This window comes from Rousettus aegyptiacus, unplaced genomic scaffold (assembly GCF_014176215.1).
Source record: "Rousettus aegyptiacus isolate mRouAeg1 unplaced genomic scaffold, mRouAeg1.p scaffold_m13_p_2, whole genome shotgun sequence".
NCBI lineage: Eukaryota > Metazoa > Chordata > Mammalia > Chiroptera > Pteropodidae > Rousettus > Rousettus aegyptiacus.
In genome coordinates this window covers 177,490,536-177,504,829 of record NW_023416295.1, presented here as the reverse complement: position 1 = coordinate 177,504,829, position 14,294 = coordinate 177,490,536, and the positions used below count along the sequence as shown (strand labels likewise).

General features: G+C 68.7%; 1 protein-coding gene across 2 annotated transcripts in view; it reads right to left on the bottom strand.

Moving 5' to 3' along the window:
* SHANK3 (SH3 and multiple ankyrin repeat domains 3) overlaps nucleotides 1–14,294 on the bottom strand; it is a 45,557-nt gene that overhangs the window by 7,458 nt on the left and 23,805 nt on the right. For both annotated transcript variants that reach the window (XM_036237804.1, XM_036237805.1), the window contains exons 18-21: nucleotides 11,138–11,161; nucleotides 8,115–8,245; nucleotides 7,608–7,692; nucleotides 1,593–3,840 (exon numbers count right to left, since the gene is read on the bottom strand). In XM_036237804.1, the coding sequence (XP_036093697.1) occupies nucleotides 1,593–3,840; nucleotides 7,608–7,692; nucleotides 8,115–8,245; nucleotides 11,138–11,161 (2,488 nt within the window). The remainder of the gene's footprint in view (nucleotides 1–1,592; nucleotides 3,841–7,607; nucleotides 7,693–8,114; nucleotides 8,246–11,137; nucleotides 11,162–14,294) is intronic.

Here is a 14,294-nt window from a genome sequence, read left to right as displayed (position 1 = left end):
CCCACTGCGTACGCCTCCGCCCGGCCCGCGGCTGCCCAGCCGCCCCCGGCAGCCAGCAGAGCGGGTGACGAGATCGGGGCTCACCTGTGCCTGACCACGGGGGCTCAACGCCCAGGAAATCTGAGCCGTGTCTGTCCTGTGGCCTCTGCCCTGAGCCACCTCCCTACGCCTCCAGTCACAAAAGACAGCACTTGCATGCAGCTCCGTTCTTTCATCCGCTTGGCAAACGTTTATTGAGGGTCTGAGCTACACCGGGCGCTGAGCTACGCATGTCAAGTGGCTTTCACTTTCGTTGGGACCGAGGGGCACAGGAACAGAGGACTGGCGGAGGAAGTGGGTGGGGGCTGGTGGGACCTGGGCCAGGAACCTAGCCTCGGGGCCTGGTCCTGCGGAGGCCTGGGGCCCGGCTGCCCACCCGCTGGGCACCGCCCGCCCCACCGTCACGCCCAGTCTAAGGGCACTTGCGACACTGCCCTGCTGGGAAGAGGCCTCTCGACTTCAACTGGGAGTTGCAAGAGGGTGCGGGCCCCAGATCCAGCCCCGGGCACGGCAGGAGCTGGAAGGCCCCAGCCCTGGGCCACTCAGGGGCTCCATGAGCCTCCCAAGCCCCCACTTCCCTTCTGAAAGCTCGACTGGAAGAAGAAGAAGATGGGTCGGACAAGCCCACGGAAGCCCTAGACCCCTCGCTGCCTCGGTGGAGGCCCCTTCAAGCCAACAGGAAGCAGCCCGCTCTGGCGGGCCTGGGAAGCAAGCAGGCAGGGGTGGCGCCCCATACACTCCCCGAAGCCAGAGGAGGGGACAGCCTGAGGCGGCTTGGAAAAGGCAGCCGGGCCGCCGGGGACCAGCTGTGCTCCGCGCCAGCACCGCAGCAGGACCCAGCTCTCCCTCGACACCCAGCAGCCCCTGGGGTCCCCTTCAGGGGCAGAGCCTTGGGGACCAGGCCTCAAGGCCAGACCCCAGAGACCAGTCCAGGGCCTTCTACAGCTTCTGCCAGCCAGAGCAGCCCCCCACCCCCCACTTCCAGGCACAGCGTGGCCCCCTCAGGCCCACACCCTGGGCAGGAGGCGGGAGGGCAGGACAGACGGGGCGCGGGGGAGGTGTGGAGAAGGCAGGACAGAGCGAAGACGGGGTGCTGCGACTTCCGCCTAGAACGGCTCAGCACGCTTCCACAGGCGCACCCCAGAGTCGGCGTCCAAAGAACTCTGAGGTGCTGCCGAGGAACAGACACATGTTTGGGGTGAAAGTAGGAAGGTGGGGTGGGCCCCCAGGGAAGAGGAAACGAGGCAAGAGGCAGCCAGCTGCAGGAGGCAGCCACGTGGGTCCTGGGACCCCAGGACGGCCGACACCGGGGGAGGCAGCTTTGGTGAGGAGCAAGTGGGGGCCGCAGCCGCCCGCAGGGCCCTGACGGGTGGCCACCCCCTCAGCACCAACGAGGACGGAGAGAAGAGCCCTCGTGTTCAGTCCCCGAGGGCCCGTCTCAGACAGACAAAGCCAGGCCCGAAGAGGGACGGACCGGTGGCCGGGGGCGGACAGGGAGGGAGGGACGGGGGGCCCGTGGGCGTGGACAGCACCCTCCCCGAGGCCCTGCTCACCGAGCTGTCGCGATGGACGACTTCTTGGCCGGGTCCAGCAGGCCGCCCAGGCCGCCGCCGGGCTCCTCCCCCAGGGAGCGTGTGTCTTTGTTCAGCTGCTGCAAGCGGGAGCTGAGCTCGCTGATCACAGTTGGCTTGTCGTCTTCGGGCGTGGGGAGCCCCCGGCTCTCTACGGGGTCCCCCCACAGCTTCGACCTTCTCTGGAAGAGGTAGCGAGGGCGAGCAGGCCCGGCGGCAGAGGCCACCCCGGCGGCGGCGGCAAAGTGCTGTGGGGCCATCAGCTCACTGTCCGAGGACTGCTTCAGCAGAGGGTCCCTGAAGGTCACCGGCCCCTTCCCCAGCGGGGACTTGAGCTTGGGCTTGGGAGGCACTGGTGGCTTCTCGAGTAGAAAAGTGTGTCCGTCGGCGAAGGAGGTGTGGGTGTCGGTGAGCTCCCCGCTCTCGGAGCTCAGGGTGGACATGCTGGACACCGTGGAGATGGTGCTTGTGGTCTCCAGGTGGGGGTCGCTGGAGCTGCGGGTGTCGGCCTCCTCCACGCCGGAGTCGGCCGCGGACTCGGGGGCGGGGGGCGGCTCGCTGCTCGGCTTCCCTGAGGCCGGGCCTGGCACCGCGGTGGGCGAGGGGCCTGGGCCGGGCAGTGGGGTGGCCAGCAGGACCCCGTTGGCGAACTCTTCGGGGGGCGGCACCAGCCCAATGCGGGCCAGCTCCTCTCTGGTCTCCTCGTCACTGGAGGACAGCTGGGCGGGCGGCAGGTTCACAGCGAACACCAGCTCTGGCTCCTCCTCCGAACTGCCCTGGCCTGGCCCGGCGTCTGTCGGGGTGCTTCCAGGGGGCTGGGCCCGGGGGCTGGGCAGGGCCTCTGCCACCACGGCCGACTGCGTGGGAGCTGGGGCCCGCTCCGGGGTGCCTGGCTGCTCCTCCTCGGCCCCGCGCCCGCCGGGCTCCTGGCCGTTGCTGGTGGCGTGCACGACGATGAGGCCCGCCGGCCGCTGCAGGGACGTGTCCAGGACGCTGAGGATCATGGACTTCTTGTCCTCGGGCGGCTTCCGCTCTTCCCGGGGAGCTTTCTCCGGCTCTCTGCGAGCGGGCACGGGGACCCAGGCTGGGCTCCTCGGGGAGAAGGCTGGGGAGGCCAGGGCCCCTCGCTCAGAGTCACGGGCTTGAACGTCCACAAACAGGGGCCCAGCGCGGTCAGCATCCGGGCTGTGCACAGGCGTGGGGGACCGGGAGGGTGTCTGCGAGGCCAGCGCCCGCTCCCGGGCAGCCAGGGCAAGGGCCAGGGGCGAGCTGGGGTCCAGGGGTTTGCCGGTGAGCGGGTGGATGAAGGTGGAGCCGGAAGGCCCAAGGCTGGGGCCGCTGACCAATGGCTTCAGAGCAGAGACGGGGGAGGGCAGCAGCAGGTCGCGGGCGGGGGCGGCGCCGGCCCCCAGGAGGCGGTCGTCGATGGAGCGCGAGGGCTGCAGGGAGGGCAGGTCCGCGCTGGGGGGGCTGCCCTCGATGGCGCCCACCGACAGGAACACAGTGGAGCGCCGCCGCTCCTCCAGCCGCCGGTCCTTGGCCGGGCCGCCGAACGCGAGCCCCGGGCCGTCCCCGGGGCCGTAGTCGAGGCCGCCGGGCCGCGGGCCGCGGTGGGTCGGGGAGGGCTCGCGGGCGAAGCTGCCGCCGCCGGGGCCGGGGCTGCCCACGGCCAGGCCCGCGCGCTCCTGCGCGTCCTCCACCTGCAGCTGCTTCACCAGCGGGCTCTTGCGGCGCTGCGGCTTGGACGGCGCGAAGAGGCTGGCGCTGAAGGCGCCCAGGTTGGCGTACGGGCTGTCGGGGCCCGGCGGCCTCGGCCGGCGCTTGGGGCGCTCTGGCGGGGTGGCCGCTGGCGGGGGCCGGGGCACGTCGCCCGCCTCGGGCGCCGAATCCTGCAGGATGATCATGGAGCGCGCGCGCTTCTGCCGCTCCGGGTAGGGCAGCGGGCCCAGGGGCGCGCCCGCGTCGTACAGGCCGGCGGCCCCCGCGCCCAGGCGCGCCTCCAGGCCGGGCTTGAAGCTCGAACGCACCGTGTCGTAGGCGCGGCCCGGCGGCGGCGGCGGAGGCGAGAAGGCGGGGGGCGGCCCCGAGTCGAAGTAGTAGGGGGCGGGCGGGGGCGGGGGCGCGGTCTGCGGCGGGGGCGGGATGCCGCGGCCCTCGCGCACGGGGTCCTGCATGGACGTGCTCCGCGGGAAGCGCCCCTCCAGCAGGGATGCCAGCTTCTCCTCCTCCCCTGCGGACAGAGGGCTCCGTGAGGCCGGCGGGAGCCCGTGAGGACCCCGCGCCCGCGCTCCGGCCCTGCCTGACTCCACCCCCGGGCCGCCTGGCCAGGCGGGTGGGATCAGAGCGGGTGCGGCCTGGGGGTGGGGAGCCCTGAGCAGGGGACCTGAGCAAGGCCCCCAACCCGGGCCCCTCCGTGGATGCCCAGGGTCTGCAACCCGAACACTGCGCTGGCTCAGGTGGGTCCTTTCGAAGGCTGAGGAGAGGCATCAGTTTGGGGACAGGGCACGGGGCATGCCCCAGCAGAGGCTCCGCCCACCAGGTTGGGACGAGGTCTGCTTGAGCATCAGGACATGCAGCAGGCGGGAAGGAGCCGCCCAGAAGGACGGGGCCCAGTCCCCAGGACCGAATGGCGGAGAAGAGCGGGGGCCTGGTGCAGATTCCCCCGCAGACTGAGCACTGGCCCTGGGACGAGCAGGTGCCACCAGGAGGCCCTGGAGGCGACCAGAGGCAGGAGGGAGATGGTTAAGAATGAGGGACACTCCCCGAGCAGGAATGATGCACCGGGGACGGGGGAAGGGGGGGGGCAGGACACTGGCTCTGTGAGCGCCGAGGCCTCGGTTGGGGGGCTCAGCGCAAAGCGAGGCCCAGAGACCAGGCAGCCGGCTCGGGGCCTGGAGCGGCTGCCGGGGTCACTGCTGTCACCCTAGCGACCAGTTGGTAGTGGGGAGGGCTAAATGGACCCGCAGGCTGAGCCCGACGCTTGGTTCAGTTTCGCCCCCGACTGGCTGTGTGCCCCCAGGCCAGGCCCGGAGCCCCTCGGTTCTCTCACGGGCCACACGCTCAGGCAGACACCGCCGTGACCCCTGCCAGGGCTGGGCTGGGTGCTCGGGGCCGTCACCCCCTGCTGCCTGGCAGGAGCCGTTGTGGACACCTGTGCTGCAGGTGTGCCCAGCTGGCTGCGGGCTGGGCCCGTGGGGGAGGCACCTCCGCCTGGCCCACGTGGCCTCTGGCTGCACAGGCCGGAGAGCTGCGCCCGGCCGCACGCCGGGTCTGCTCGCGCCCACGGAGTTCCCGGCCACCCGCCCTCCTGCCTCCAGCGCTGCCGCCGGGCTTCCTGTGCCTCGTGCGCACCTTGTGCTGCATGACAGCTCTCACCCCCGACAGCAAGGGCCGCGCGAGGGCCCACTGCCTCCGTCCTCATCGCGGGGCTGCGTGGGCCAGTGTGAGCGGAGACACCGGCAGCCCAGCACGGGGCCACACGCCTGGAGGCAGCCCAGGAGGGCGGCTCAGGTGGCCGTTGCCACCGTCTGCAGCCTGCCGTCCCCACCCAGCGCTGGACGCAGGACAGTGCCCGCCTCTGCCCCGCATGCAGTGCCCACACGCCATGTGTGAGCAGCGGCCATGGGAGAAGCGGCTTCTCCGAGAGGGTGCTGGAGGCCTCCCAGCAGGTTCCAATCAGGGGGAGACAGGTCACAGGCCTCAGGGTGAAACGGAGAAACTGTTCTGGTGCTGTCTGGGGTGGGGGGCCCTGCCATCCCCAAGACTACACGAGCGACTGCCGTGGAGGTCGGCACGTGGCCTACGCATGCGGCCCGCTGGGGGGGCCTCAGAGGCAGATTCTAGATGGTCCCCACGCCCCTGGGTCAGGACCTGAGCTTTCGAGGGCTGAACCACGTGCCCATGGCCACACGGCCAGGACCAGGGGTGGGAGCCCCAGGAGTCCAAGAACTCAATGTTTGTGCCAGCATCAGGCGGAGGGCCAAGGGGAGTCAGAGACGAGCCGCTCTCCGCTCACTGGAGAGTCCGAGCACAGAGGGCCTGGAGGGGTGAGTGGGGAGGGGCTGCGCTCCCACCGGGGGCCACGTGCCGCTGGGCAGGCACTTTGGCCTGAGCCTGTGAGGGACAGGCCTCTGGGCACTGAGGCTGGTGGAGGACAGTGAGTGGCAGGCCCAGGGCAGAAGGAGGCAGAGACAGGTGTCCCCGGACGAAGCAGGAGAGGGCTGGGGCCCGTCCCCAGGACGCCAAGGCAGGGGGCGTCCACAGAGGGTCCACAGGAGGGGCGAGGGGCCATATCTGCCCTGCAGAGGCCCCGCCTGACCAGAGGGGTGGACCGGAGGTCCCGAGGAGACCACGCTGTAGCGGAGAAGCAAGATGCTGAGGCCGGCTGGGCTGCGAGGGTCACGCACAGGGCAGGCAAGGCGGCGCCGCCCAGAGTGTCCGGGAAGCGGGGGAGCGGAGGGCGCCCAGGCGGCTGCGTCCCTCCTGCTCTCGGCCCACCTCCCCACCTCCAGCGGCGCCCCACGGCGTCCCTGCGGGCCCGAGCCGCGCCCTCGGCACCCCCACTCGCTCTGCACGTCTGAGCTCGAACACCCCCCGCCGGCCTCCCAGAAGCTCCGGGGCGGCGGGCGCCCCCTCGTCACCTCCACCTGCACACACTCCAACTCACCACGGAGCTGCTGAGCTGAGCTGTCTGCGCACGAGTCACCTCCCCCAACTGAGCCCCCACACCTGGCCCAGGGTCAGCCCAGAGTGGGCCTCGATCGTCCGGGGTCCTGGGTGAATGAGGGGTTGGGGTTTGGGCAGCTGGCTGGCCAGATGGGTGAACAGAAGCCAGGTGAGGCGGCGGTGACCTTGGGAAAGTCGTTTTGCGCTTGGCCTCGGCCCCTTCGTCGGTGGCGGGGAGGTGCCGGCACCGTCACCTCCGGGGGGTTCTGAGCAGCGTGTGAGGCGGCGGGCGTGACGGGGTTGCACTGAGTGTGAAGGGGCATTTACGGGTCGGCAGATGATGCGCTGGGCGAGGTGTGCATGGATGGAAGGACAGACAAGTGGACAGGTGGACGGAAAGTGGACAGGTCCGTGGGTGGATGAACAGGTGAGCAGGGGAGGGCGTCGGGGTGCCTAGAGGGATGAGCAGTGGGTGTGGCTTGTTAGGTGACCAGGCCCAGGGTCAGGAGAGGAGATGGCCAGGCAGGGGGCGGAAGTGGCTGGGGTGCGGTGAGGTTCCTGTCAGCGCGACAGGCAGAGACTGAGGACAGCCTGGCAAGGAGCTGCAGGGAGGGGTGTGGGGGGACAGGGCTGAACATGCCGCTGGGAACCGAGGGGAACCAGTGGTTCAAAACCTGGCAGAGGAGTTTCCGGGATGAGGGAGCAGAAGACTGAGATGCTAATGGAGGTCAGAGAGAAGGGGCCTGGTCCCGGGGCCACTGGGGGGAGGCCCTGGAGACCACGGGTGCGTCTGATGGGAGCCATTTCAGTTGTAGCACAGTGCCGGCCTGCCCAGGCTCAGGGGCAGGGGGGGTGGGGGAGAACCGGCAGCGAGGGGGAGGGGCGGCACTGAGCAGTCCTGGGGGGGCAGGTTCGAGGGAAGGGGAGTTTAGAACCAGAGACATGACATGCACTCAGGCACCCAGGAGAGAAGCCAGAAGACCCGGAGACAACGTGCGGGAGGGTGGGGGGCCCCCCAGACGGTCGGAGAGTGGTGGATGGAGGGGGCCCCCTGGACGGGGAGCCTGAGGCGGGGTGCCCATGGGCAAGGACAGTGGATGGGTATGGGGAGTTCTCAAAGATCTGCTTTAATAAGTGTCTGTGGGTTCAGGGAAGGACTGACCCCCACATTTTGTCCACACACATGACATTCCTGGGCTGGGGCCTGGGAGTGGCAGGACTCAGAGGGAACCTGGAAACCCCGGCGGAAGGTGGGCAGAGGATCCCACCCCTCTCACGCCAGTGTGCAGCCCCCCTGACCGGCCTCCCCCCGCCTCGCCCCGCCCCGCGTACCTACAGACTTCGTGCGAGGAATCCCCTTCCGCAGCGAGCCGGGCAGCTTCTCTGGGCCCGGGAGGCCCTGGCGCTCAAACAACGACTGTGGGTCGGGGAGGGGACACGGAGGTTCTAGGGCGCATCCCCTTCTCCCAGCCCCGCCCGTCCACTCCTGGGCGGAGCAGGGGCGCAGCCAGTGGGGCGGGGCCGAGGTGGGCGGGGCCAGAGCGGGCAGTGGCCCTGGGGTGGCCGGGGCGCGGCTGGCCGCCCAGGGCGCCAGGTGGGAGCAGTGGGCTGGGGTAGACACGCCCCGGGGAGCAAGCAGGGCTGGGGCCTCGGGGGGCGGGGGGGGGGCCCTCCGAGGGGGCGCGGCGGCGAGGGGAGGACCCTGGGGGCTGCGACGCCCCGAGTGCCTCCGCCTCCGGGAGAAGCCGCGGGTCCTGCACCACCGCCCCGCGAGCGGGGTCCGTGCACATGACGGGGCCCCAGAAGACGCGCACGGCACCCCCGCGCGCCGCGGCTTACGCTGATCTCGGCGGGCGTGATCCTCCGGCTGGTGGGCCGCGGTCTGACCGTGGCGGCTCGCGAGTCGGCGTCCGCGATGTCGGGCCGCAGGGCGGGCTCGGCCGCAGCCGCCAGGATCTCGTCCAGTTTCTCTGCACGGTGGGAGGGCACCGTCTCAGCCACCAGGACCCCGAGCCCCCCCGTGGCCCTGGCTGCCTCGCCTCCCACGGAACCCAGACCCCGCCCGGCCCCCACTGTCCTCGGGGAGGGTCCAGGCACCCGCGGGCCCCACCCTGGAAACACTGGCTGAGCATTAGGGAGGGGACGGCGTGGGACAGCTTGCGGGGAGCCCGGGGGCTGCCTGAGTGAGTTTCCTGTGCCTTCCGCTTCTCGTTAGCACGAGGCATTACAATAGTCTGTGTCCCCCCTGCACCAGGACAGACCCTGACGTGCGAAGTCAAGGATGAGTGAACCAGGGGCCATCTGCAAACAGCTCGCGCCCCCCACCGGGGACTCAAAGAGGCTCCGTGCAGACCAGGGCACCAAAGATCCTTTATCCAGGGTTCGGGTGCCGGGCAGAGGGGATGGGGGGGGGGCGGGGCACGGGGGAGGGAGGAGGGGGGAGGGGAGGGGGTGTGGGGACCTTTCTGAGAAAGCAGTCGGGGGAGGGGAAGGCAGACTCAGGGCTGAGGCCCAGACAAGGCCCAGGGAGAAGCAGGCGGCCTGGGCAGCTTCTCAGATCCGTTGTTTACAAAGTTTTGTTTTTATTAAAGCAACTTGATGTTTTTTAAGTGTTTCTGATTAACATCGCTTGGAAACGTCATCAAATCCACGCGGGTGTCTGAGAGCGATGGGCTCTGGCTGGACGGCTGGGGGGCCGCTCGGGCCAGTGCGTGGGGCGCAGCGAGCATTGGGCCGGCCCCGGCGTCCCCCTGGCTGCCACGCTGACCCTCACTCGGCAGCCCGCCCACCCCGCCCGTCCCTCTGGCCCCCAGCACCCAACACCAGGGTCTGCTGAGGGTGCGTCTCCTGCGCCTGTCACTTCTGGTGAGGGGCCCGACCCTGGAGGCCCGCGCGGCGGGTCACCCTGCCCCCTCTCTGTCCAGTGCCCCGTGGGGAGCACCGTGGTCGGATCAACGCTGCCCACCAGCACCTGCCCCAGCGACTGCTCCCAGAGCAGGAAACTCCTCTGAGAGGCAGGCGCCCGGCCGCGCGGGCCCCCCGAAACGCAGACTCCTGCTGACCTCCTTCCACTCGGCCCTCGTCTGATGAAGCAGGCATGAAAGCGGCACCCGCTTCCGCGCCGCGAGGTCGGCCCCGACGCACGGCGCCCACGGACACACTGCTGACCACTGCGCACGTCCGCACAGCCCTGTGGCTCGAGCACGGGGTCCGGCCGGGCTCCACTCACCAGTAGCAGCACACGCCCCGTCTGCGGATCCGCCCCACGCCACTGAGGGCCGGGCCGGGCGCAGAGTGGGGCCTCCACAGGGGGCCCGTGTCCGGGAGTCGAGTGAGTCTCTTCCCCTTGGGAGCTGAGATCACCATCGCCGCCTGAGTCCTTGGTGACTTGCAGGGTCCACAGCTCTCCCCGAGCCCTCCTGCTGCCCACAGCAGCCACATGAGGAAGACACTGTTCCTCCCTCACCCCACCCAAGGAGCTGAGGCCGAGAGAGACAAAGTGCTCCGATCACGGGTCCAAGAGCAGGTGGGACGCAGCCCCCACGCTGCCCGGAAACCGCAGACACGGGCCGCACGGGAGGCGCCCCGCGGGGGCGTGGGCACGTGCTCGCTGGGCTGCGCCCGCAGCGGCTGCAGCCCCGAGACCAGACCCAGCAGAACAGACGCTGTCCGCCAGGGGCAGGCGGGGCCAGATGAGATGGTTTCCGAGAGGGAAAGAATCAAGAATTCTGCAAGCCACAAGCTGAGCTTGACACCAATCCCCAACAAAATTAGAAAATGTAGTCTGAAGCAAACGATTCTCGACGCTTAAATAAGGCAACGAAGCCCCTCGGGAGCCAGGCCTGGGACGCCGGGGCCGCCCGCTCCCGTGGGCCTGGGGCGGGGTGTGCGGCTGCGGCCCGTGCAGCATGCAGGCACAGGGCACGAAGGCCTGCGGGGGCGGCGTGCCCGTGCCCGCCCCGGCCCTGCCACAGCACCCTGGGGGCCCCGCTCGCGAGCTGCGGGCAGAGCCGACGCGTTCCAGAAATAGCCGCGTGCCGGCCTCAAAGGTACAGAGAAGTGGCCGCCTGCTCCGATGCCTGAAGAGACAGGAGAGTGCGGGGCGGAGGCCGAGGCTGCGGGCCGCGCCGGAGCGGGGCCCGGCCGGGCACCAGGCGCACGGACGAAGACGAGGCCACTCGCCTGTCTGGCCCGGACCCTGCCTGGCCGGAGAGGCCCCTGTGCAAGGCCAGATGGGGCCAGGCCCTGAGTCTGACCGGATGCTGGACCCCAGTGCCCGAACCCAGGCTCTGCCCCGCTCGGGAGGCTAGCCACGGGCTCCACACACACGACGCACCGCCGCGGCCTCGGAGGGTCCGGGGCTGAGGGCTGAGGGCTGCGGGCGGGGGCGGGGGCGGGGGCGGGGGCGGCAGTGACAGCCTGGCTCCCACCCCAGCGCTGTGCAGACTGTCAGCCCCGGGCTTGACCCCAAAGCAGGGCGGCATAGAAACGGGACCCGGCAGGCACAGGAAGCACCGCGGGCCGCTTCAAACGTGGGACACTCCCGCCCAGCCCGTGCCCCCCCCCCAGCGAGCGCCAGGCCCTCCGAAGCCGCCCCGCCCTGGCTCTAGGACTCGCCTGGCTGCCCCCAGCTCACCCAAGCCCCAAGGCCCCGAGCAAGCCTCACTGCCGCTTCCCCAGGAGGCCACGGCCCTGACAACCCTGTCCCTCTCCAGGTCCCACTGTGCCCCCACCAGACCCCAGGGAGGCCACCAAGAGGGCATGGGCCAGGCCCTCAGGCACCCCTGACGGGAACGGGCTCCTCACGGGCCAGCACTGCCCCACACGGGGTCGGCAGAGCTGGGGCCCTGGGGACAACTCACCCCCTTTCCTTCTGCGAATGGAGGCTTGGAATCAAGAAACAGAGTGAAGGGGATAAGAAGCAGGCTTCATCCTTCAGCACCCCAATCTCTCCCTACCCCCACCCCAAGACCCTCCCAGATCCCACACCTGCACCTCCCCGTCAGACGTGAGTGGCAAATGTGCCCAAGTGCCAAGTCGGTGCACGGCTGGGCACTCGAGACAGAAAGAACCACAGGCAGGGACATACACCTCTGTGTGCGCGCGCACACGCGCTCGTGACGTCCGCTCACACACGGGAGGCACACGCATAGCTTGTGCATGTCCACACACGTCTGCTCACGTATACGTGTGCATGCACATGCATGCCCACGCACATGCACACGCGTGCACACTGCTCGTGCATGTCCTCCCGCACACATGCACACGCGCATGCTCATGTGTGTCCACTCACACACGCACACTTGTGCGTGTCCACACATGCTTGCACACGCCCACGCACACGTGCATACACGGTGCTCACACTTGTGCACACCCACTCGCACAGGCACACATGCATGCTCGTGTCCGCCTGCACATGTACACACATGTGTGCACAAGTCCATGCACGCGTGTGCACATGCACACACACATGGAGACGTACACACACAACAAAGTCATAGTTCAGTCAAATGTTTTCAGAGAAAAGGCAAAAGCCCCCCAACATTCGGAGGCCACCCCTGAGCAGCCTGTGCGGTGTTCCCCACACAGACCACGGCCAGGGACAGACCGCGGCCAGGGACAGACCGCGGCCAGGGACAGACCGCGGCCAGGGACAGACCGCCGGCATGGAGCTGCCCCCAGTCCCAGCACAAAAGAGCAGCAGACGCAGGAGTCCCGGACTTATCCCGGGAAAGCGGAGGAGCGGGCGGCTTTGGACCCCCAGGCCATCCCTGGCCTGGGTCTCCACTGACCGACGCAGGCCCGCACGTCCTTGGTGATGCCGAGCAGGGGAGCACGGGGTGACTCGGAGGCACTGGGGTGTCTGCCCCCACTCCTGCCACCTGTCTCGGGGGAGGGTCCCTATACCAGCCCCTTCCCCTCTGCTAGCTGCCCGTGCTCACACGGTCCCCCACCCCAGGGTGCTGCCTCCCCCCTCTCCCCACATGGGACTCCACCTGTCCCGCCCACCGCTGAGGGGCAAGCTGCCACCCTCGCCGCTGGCTTCTTCTGTCCCCGCGCACCCTCCGCTCTTCCCAGCTGTGCGGGCCGTCTCCCTGGCCCACGGGACCCTGAGGGGTGCCGTCGGCTCTCGACCGCGTGACATGGCCAGGTCCACGCTGGCCGTTGGCTCTCAACCGTGTGATGTGGCTGGGTCCACGCTGGCCGCAAGCCACAGGTCTCACTTCCGTCTTTGCAAATCGCAAACGCTGGGCCGCGAGCTGGGGACTCGGGTGCCTGGGCGACGCTTGCGGGGGCCCGGCCTCCACGCCCCGGCTGCTTCTGGAGCAGCTCGGCAGGTGCGCTGGCTCCGCTCGGGGGCGGGCCGGGCCCCCTTCGAGGGGCACAGCGGAGGGCCTGCGTCCAGACTCGGCCAAAGCCACAACCCTCACTCAGCAAGACGGGGCTCCGTGCGGAGCAGCCCCGTCACCGTGCAGTGGACATGCCTGCGTAACCGCCTCTGGGAGGGGGCCCCAGCCCACCCCCGGAGTCCCGGGGCACTGGTTTATTGACGGACGTGGTGTGTCCGCCCCACCCCCATGCCCAGCCGGACACCCCGGGGGGCCCTGGGCCGGTCAGCTGGCTCCTCCTCCTCTCGGAACAGGCGGCGTAGGTGCAGATGTGCGTGGAGAAGCGCCACAGGGGACTGCGCCCCGGTCGTCCCATCGTCTCCGAGCTCCCGCCGCGCTGACGAGGAGTCCGCCGTCGGCCCGCCGCCGTCCTGCGCCCCGGGCCACCTGGCTTCTTCCGCCGGCACAGGTTCTCCTTTCTGCCTATGGCGTTGTGACGTTTCGCTGCGGAAGAGCCGGATGTGGGTTCGTCTCGCACTTCCGCACTCGGGACTCACACTTCTCCCCACTAGAGTCTCCGGTCCTTCAATTTTGGAAAATCCTTGGCCGTTCACTCTTCGAATGTTGCCTCTTCCCCGTGCGTTTCTGCCTTCCCGCGGAGACCCTCAGGAGCCAGGACGTTCCCCCTGGTCCTCCACGCCTCCGACCCGCTCTTGGGCATCCCGTACCCCTTTCCGGGCTGCACGTTGGGCGATCTCAGGTTTCTCTGCTGAGCCGCTGCTTTTCTCCTCGGCCGGGTCTGCGGACAACCCAGCCCCATGGCATCCTGGGGACGCTTGTCCACCCCGACGTGGCTTTTTCCATCTCAGGGACTAAACTTCTTGTTTGAATTCTGCTCTTCAGGGACCCTTGTAAAATAAGCTTTTTCATTTTTTTTTCCTTCTGGTACTGCCCTGTTTTTTCATCAAGACTTGTTCTTCTTTTAAACTTTGTATTTAAACCCCTTATCTTGTCTCTTTCACAGTCTTCCATAATTTCCAGTTTCTTTTCAATGCTAACCCCAGTTTAGGTTCCAGCTCCCCCACTTCTCGTGGGGCCATAGCCACGTCCCTTGGCTCTATAGAGGCCCTGGGGCCCCAGCCCCTCTGCCCTGTCCCCAGGCCTCGTGGATGATGGAGACGTGGTGCCCTCACACTCCCTTGACCCTAATTTCTGTTTATATTTGAGACCTGGGGAACTCTTCTTTGTTGTGAGTTGGCTGTGTTTTTAAATTTTTATTTTATTCAGAAGGAAGTCCTGAACACGTCAGCCCAGCCGACCTTGATGGCTGTCCTCCACGTTAAGCTAAACCGCAGCCAAGAACTCACTTGAAGAGGTGGCTCAGCCTGCGGCCAGTCAGGACGCAGCCTGCGAATGAGGTCGGGTGAGTTTTTGGGGACAGGCAGTGGTCCTCACCACGGCCGGGGCAGAACCAAGCCTGGGCCCAGGGTTGGGGCTCAGTCTAGAACCGGGATCGGGCCTTCCCATGGCTGGGACTGGACCCATGGTCCCTCCTACGGCAGGGGCCAGAGCAGAGTCTGGGACGAGGGCAGGGTGAGGGTCACAGACACACTCAAGACAGGGTGCTGATGGCCACATGCCTGGCGCACACTGCCGCGCGCGCCGGGGTGTGGGCACGTGTGTCTGGACG